General features: G+C 36.6%; 1 protein-coding gene across 1 annotated transcript; it reads left to right on the top strand.

Moving 5' to 3' along the window:
- Positions 1-386: 386 nt before the first annotated feature.
- LOC101296557 (preprotein translocase subunit SCY1, chloroplastic-like) lies at positions 387-5,952 on the top strand. The gene is made up of 8 exons (XM_004296378.1): positions 387-715; positions 1,518-1,675; positions 1,778-2,163; positions 2,316-2,615; positions 2,691-2,780; positions 4,381-4,504; positions 4,662-4,825; positions 5,475-5,952. The coding sequence occupies exons 1-8, from the start codon at positions 558-560 to the stop codon at positions 5,703-5,705; spliced, it is 1,611 nt and encodes a 536-aa protein (XP_004296426.1). The 5' UTR covers positions 387-557; the 3' UTR covers positions 5,706-5,952.
- The last annotated feature ends 736 nt before the right edge of the window (positions 5,953-6,688 follow it).

Genomic DNA, 6,688 nt, shown 5'->3' with positions numbered 1-6,688 from the left:
CAGCCATGAACATCATCAAGAACAAACTTAGAAATAAGATAGAAGGAGAATTTCTAGGTGATTGTATGGTCCTCCACATTGAGAAGGAGTATGCTGATTCTATTAGTAATGATTTTGTTATAAACAAATTTGAAGTTTCAGGTACTCGTAGGGTTAGATTTAGTTAGTTGAGATAGGTTTTATATCTATATATTTTCTATTTATCTAGCTTGTTTTGTGTTACATCTAGAGATGTTTATGAATCTTGTTTTGCATGAACTTGCATTCGAGGGGTAAGGCTCACTACGTCCCCCCCTGTCTAGGTGTATCATTATTTTTAATCTATAAAATTGCTTTTGCACCGTCAATTTTTTTTTATGGTGGAAAATCAAGTCCCACCCTACTTCAATTCCTGGATCCGCCACCGCGGCCTATGTGTTTGGTATGTTTGGACTATGGAGTGACAATCTGAAGTGATAGATAACAGTTACCAATGAGGGCCACTCACTTGGCAAACTAAACCGCTAACAACGAACACAAGGCAGCCAGAGAGCTTCAATAGTGTAGCAGAGATAATAATGTTGATAACAGTCAAAGGACAATTTTCTTCTTCTCCGCTCTGCTACAACAGCTTCTCTTATCCATCACTGAAACCTTCAGTATGCAAACCCAGATTCTCTGTTACCAGAAAACCCAACACCATTACTTCTTGGAAGCTTAGCGTTCTATCCAACAGGTATGCCAAACCCTTTTCCTCCTATTTTAATCCTTCAATTGGGCATGTTCCTATGGAGTTTTTAACAACTGGGTCTTAGATTATGGAACTCCCTACAACTATTTGCTAATGGCAATGGCTGACATAATTGAATAGTATACCCAACTGTCTGTTATATGAAGTAGGAGATTAGAAGATGGCTGTAAATTGTTGGGTCATACACTTGACCTTGGGAGGAGTTTGGATGGCATGTACAACACTAGAGAAATGAGGATAATATTTGGTCATAAGTAATCAGGAATCCCATGTATAGGATAGGAATCCAAAATTGAGGAAACAGTTTGTATTTGGGTACTTTTTCTCCATCATTTTTAATATATAGGACTGCAGAGAAATTATTTAATGTCCATTTGAGATCGTCTAACTACTGATGATCTGTCTATTCTCTTTGTTGATTGTTTTCAAATTAAAGTTCATGTTCTTCTAAATGGCATATTTTTTATCAGTGCAATTTGGCTGTTGTATTGTGCATACTGCAAAGCATTGCATTGAAAGTGAACCATCTGACCTATTTTACTTGCTGCTTTGTTTTTTTCTTGCATGAATTATTGAGAGACTCGATCCCGGATTTTCCCTTTTCTCGAGTTTCATTTGTTTTTAGTCCAGATTGATAGAAAAAAGAAAAGAAAAATAGCATAATGCATTCCTGAAAGGATAAGCTGATTTATGTAGATATTACACCAGTCTTGAACCCAAGAGTTCTAACTTCTAACTGATACATTTGAACTCTTTCTTCCCCATTCTCTGATAAATTGCTTTGCAGCTCTGAAGCCTCAGTTTTTGATCCATTGGGTATAAATTCAGATGTACATTCTAGTCTAGATTCTACCTGGGATAGTTTCCGAAGCCTATTATCAAAACCGTTAGAGAGTGCTTCAAGTTCTAAGAATGAGAGATCTAACTCCAGCCGAGGATTAGCAGGTTTGTATTGCCATTTAATATCAATAAGATCCTCAGTTGGTTCACATTGCAATTGATACTTGTAGTTTTCAGCAGTTGATTAGGATTCTTTGACATTCACAGCTGCTATAGAGGACAGTTCCATTGATTTTGGAGACTTCTTCAAAAGCCCTCTACCAGGGAAATTTCTCATTCTGTTGGGCTATCTAGCCTTATCTCGACTTGGAATATATATACCTCTTGGTGGGGTAAATCGTGAGGCTTTTGTTGGAAATTTGGACCAGAACAGTTTGTTGAGCACTTTGGATTCATTTTCTGGAGGCGGCATAGGCAGACTTGGTATATGTTCACTTGGTATTGTTCCCTTCATCAATGCCCAGATTGTCTTCCAGCTCCTTGCACAAGTATATCCCAAGTTGCAGGATCTTCAGAAAAAAGAAGGTGAAGCAGGAAGAAAGAAAGTTTTGCGGTACACACAATATGCTTCAGTTGGATTTGCAGTAGTCCAGGTTAGGGAGACATTTTTTTTTTAAAGATTTAAAATTGGCATACAGCTCACAAGTTTTGAGTGTTAGTAAAGTCTCAATTAGAGCATTTGGCACTATTATAGCTATATGCATGCTTATATATGCCTTTTGTTAATTTTTTTTTTTAATTGAAGGCAATTGGTCAAGTATTCTTCCTTCGCCCATATGTCAATGACTTCAGTACGGAGTGGGTTCTCTCGTCTGTCATGTTATTGACTCTTGGCTCAGTATTGACAACATACATCGGAGAACGAATCTCAGACTTAAAACTTGGAAATGGCACATCTCTTTTGATATTCACAAGCATCATCTCCTACTTTCCAGCATCTGTTGGTAGGACTGTTGCACAGGCATTTCAAGATGGTAATTATGTTGGACTCGCCACCATCGTTGTCTCCTTTTCTCTGTTGGTCCTTGGAATTGTATATGTTCAGGTAAATGCTTGTTTTATTACAAAAATCTTGTTTTTGTGGGGCAATAATTACAATTATCTAAACAAAGGTTTGCAGGAAGCAGAAAGGAAAATTCCAATTAATTATGCTTCAAGATACACCAGCAGAAGTGCAGGTCCTCAAAGGTCTGCTTACCTCCCCTTTAAGGTCTGTACTCCAGTTTCTTCCTCCAGATTCCAAAGTTGATAGTTGCAGATGCTTTTGTGTTCACCTGAAAACATATCTGGAAACATTTGCAATTTGTTTTGTCATTAATGCAAACTGATATCAATCTTATGAAATAGTTCGCCACCAAAGGTCAATGAAAATGCATTTTAAGTACTGACACCATATGCTGTACAGGTCAGAGCCTAAAAGGACCTTTGACAGCATAACCATCGGCCCTATTATAATTGGTTTTGACCTGAATTTAGATCTTGTTTACCCACCTTTCCTGGTATATGTCATACTACTTACAACTGGAGCAAAATATGTGTGGTCTACTAAGACCTCTCACTTCCACATTAAAGTAGTCTCAATACCTGTTTTCTTTCGCAATCTAATGGTTCTTGACAATAGATAGACAATAGAAGTCTGGACTGAGATAATATCTGTATTGGTGTGTATTAGTGGTGCTACTTAAGTTCTGCCTAATAAAACAGCTTCATCTACTAAGAATCCGAGTCCTCAGTCCTCCGCATAGGACTTAACTTTCTATTTTCTTATTCATGTCATGTTTCTTGTTCCAACTAAGAGCTTTTTCTTTTTCCTAAATGCTTTTTTGTAGTAGAATCATTGACTCTTTCACTACATAAAGTTATCTTTTATTTTTTCAGTTGAGTGGATATAAACTATAAAGTATGTAATATATATGTATAGTCACTGTGCTACCCGTTAATTTTTTTTGCTAGTGCATGTTCTGTTCACTTTTGTTTTTGCTATATTTGATATTGTACACACGTTTATGTGAATGCATGTGTTTGTCCATTGTATGTGCGATTGATCTTAGTATTTATTTGAAGGTGACATGTCTTTCATAAGGACTATTCCTTTGTACACAAAATACTTAAAAATCTATTGCGATAAGGTTTTTCCGTTCTGACATTCATTTTTTATTATTATTCATGGAATAATAATGTATGTTAAGCAATAATTGATATAGGCCCAGAGATCAACCCAAGAAACTGTTCAATTTTAATTGAAAGTCATGGTTATTATGGGTATTTTATTTATCTAAACTGCATTGTATTGGCATATGTTTATTGCATGAAATCTGTCTTCATATTCTGCATTATTATTGCCTTCAAGATGAACTCAACTTGTAACTGGTGTATTTACTGTTCTTATTATTATCACCTCACCAGTCACCACCTACACTGATTATTTTCTTTCTGATCTTTCCATTGTTTTACCACCAGCCTAGTTTTCAGACATTTTAAATTGTATTTAATCAGAAATAACGAGCAGTGTCTATTCTTTTTCATTTTTCCATTGTTTTTCCAGAACACTATTTTTCAGACATTTGAAATTATATTCATCGGCATGATAAAGTTCTGTTTCCCATATTCCCTTATAAATATGCCTAGCAGCATGATGCTTGTACTTACAGCTTTGCTGCTTCTCGGAAGTGCTCTCCATTCTGCCGTACCTGTTTAGCTTGTGTATTTTGTACTTTGTATATTACATTGCTTGTATTGTATTAATTAATACTGATCATATACAATTTATTTCTAGGACTTTTAGTTATCTAACTAATTCAACTGTGCAGGTAAATAGTTCTGGAGTAATGCCAATAATATTTTCTACATCATCATTAGCTCTTCCTGGCACTTTAGCACGCTTCACCGGTTTAGCTCCATTGAAAACGGCTGCAATGACTTTAAATCCCGGGGGTAAGAATTGCAATTCCTGGTGCTAGTTACTATATATCGACTTAAATATGTCTTCATTTTAACTCACATAATTTGCTTGAAAACCTGCTACATTTTCCACAAATCACCTGCTCTGTATAAATCTGATAGCATAAACTTAACATACAAATCCTTGTAGGTTCATTCTATCTCCCCACCAACATCCTTTTAATTGCCTTCTTCAACTACTACTACACTTTCCTACAATTGGATCCTGATGATGTAAGTGAACAGTTGAAGCGCCAAGGGGCATCAATTCCGCTTGTACGGCCTGGTAAAAGCACAGCTACATTTCTTAAGACGGTAAATTTCTTCTTCGTTAAGGAAAATATGTGGTTAATTATTTGCATTATTGATTGGAGTGATTAGTCAGCTGGCTTGATACTGTTAGCCATACATAACCTGGTTTTTGGAGTTAGTGGTATATTGTTTTTTGAGGTTGAATCAGTTTATCTTAGGAGCATGTGAAGTGGCATCAATCTATCTACCTGTAGTGGCCATGTGAATACATCTAAGTCTCTGGCAGCGTTGGCAATTGGAAAGTATTGCATAACCTATCAATCTGTGTCAAAGTCATAGCTCATGCTACATGTTTTGGTTTTTTACTGTATCAGATATTTTTTCATGACTTCCAGTTGAATCTCAAAACCCTGCTGATTCAGTTCAACTTTCACGCAGGCTATTGCTAAAAATATTGCTCCCCTAAGATTTCCCTTTACATTAACGGTCGGGTCTCAGATAGTATTTTTAAATATGCAGCTGATCGAAATGAACTTTCATTAAAAGAATTTCTAAATAGGTTATTGCTTTCTCATATGTCATTTCTTTCCGTACGCAACTCATGAGTTTATTCTTGGATTTCTATCAGCATGCTTGAAGTTCGGAATCAAAGTTATATTTTGTCGGCTTCAATTTAACATGGATGTGTCAATATGCTTGTGTTTGATTATAGGTTTTAAGTCGAATTTCAGTCCTTGGTTCAGCCTTTCTAGCAATCTTGGCTGCTGGTCCTGCTGTTGTTGAACAAGTCTCACACCTGACTGCATTTCGGGGATTTGCGGGCACATCTGTTCTCATTCTTGTTGGTTGCGCTACAGACACAGCACGTAAAGTTCAAGCTGAGATAATTTCTCAGAAGTACAAGAACATAGAGTTTTATAACATTGATAAGTATGACCCATAAGAAATGAGAAGCTATCCCTAGCATGGAGGTTGGGTTATATATGGCCAAAGGAAGCACATAATGGGATATGGCTCAGTATGAAGCTGTGAACAGATTTCATATGTTAGGTATCATAAGTTGGTCAGTCATGTCCGAGTTAATTCTTCAGTTTTCTAAATGTACATTCATGGACATGTTGATCCACTGAAGCTTGTAGATATTACTGAAGCTTGTGCCCATTTTTAATGACAAGCTGTTTTTGAATTCAGTCCGACTGGTTGTATTTTTTTTTAATTTTAATTTTAATTTTTTTAATCAAATATTGACATCATTCATTAAGAACGGGTTACAAAAAGAGACTTCGAACTAGAAGTCTATATTGGTAAAAAACAAACAGACACAAAACAACACAAAACGAATCGACAACGACAAATATGTTGCTCCGAATCAAGGCACGGTCGCAATATGGGTCCTAGAAGTGATCGTTTTGCTGGAACTTATGACTTCATAACAAACAGCATGTCAACCGACACGAACTACAATAGACACAAAGGCCCAATTGCATGTCCACAAAAAAGAAAACACCACAAAACAAATAAAAACACAAGGCCAACTCAAGCTGTAGCCCAACCCATCACCAGGCCCAAATCATTTCAAAGCCCAAAAAGAAATGACAACCAAGAGAGCTGCCACCATACGTCCCGACGACCTCCACCAAAATAGTGACCTGCAACAGAAAGAACACAGCAAGAATACTTGTAAAACCTGAAATTCGTCAAACCACACCAACAAAAACAAAAACAAACACAAACACACAACAAACGAAACGCAACAAAGCCAAAGAACCCCATCATTGCAGTATCCAACACGAAGTCGAGAGTAGTCCGGAATCGACATAGGGGAGTAACATTGAGCAGACCCTCCAATCTATGCAATCAACCACTTAATTTCAAAAATTGAGCAAAGTTTCCTCTACCAAGGCAGAAGAAGGCAAAAGAAGGCAA

Source organism: Fragaria vesca, linkage group LG4, assembly GCF_000184155.1.
Source record: "Fragaria vesca subsp. vesca linkage group LG4, FraVesHawaii_1.0, whole genome shotgun sequence".
In the NCBI taxonomy this organism is placed as follows: domain Eukaryota; kingdom Viridiplantae; phylum Streptophyta; class Magnoliopsida; order Rosales; family Rosaceae; genus Fragaria; species Fragaria vesca.
This window is presented reverse-complemented; position numbering and strand designations above follow the sequence as displayed.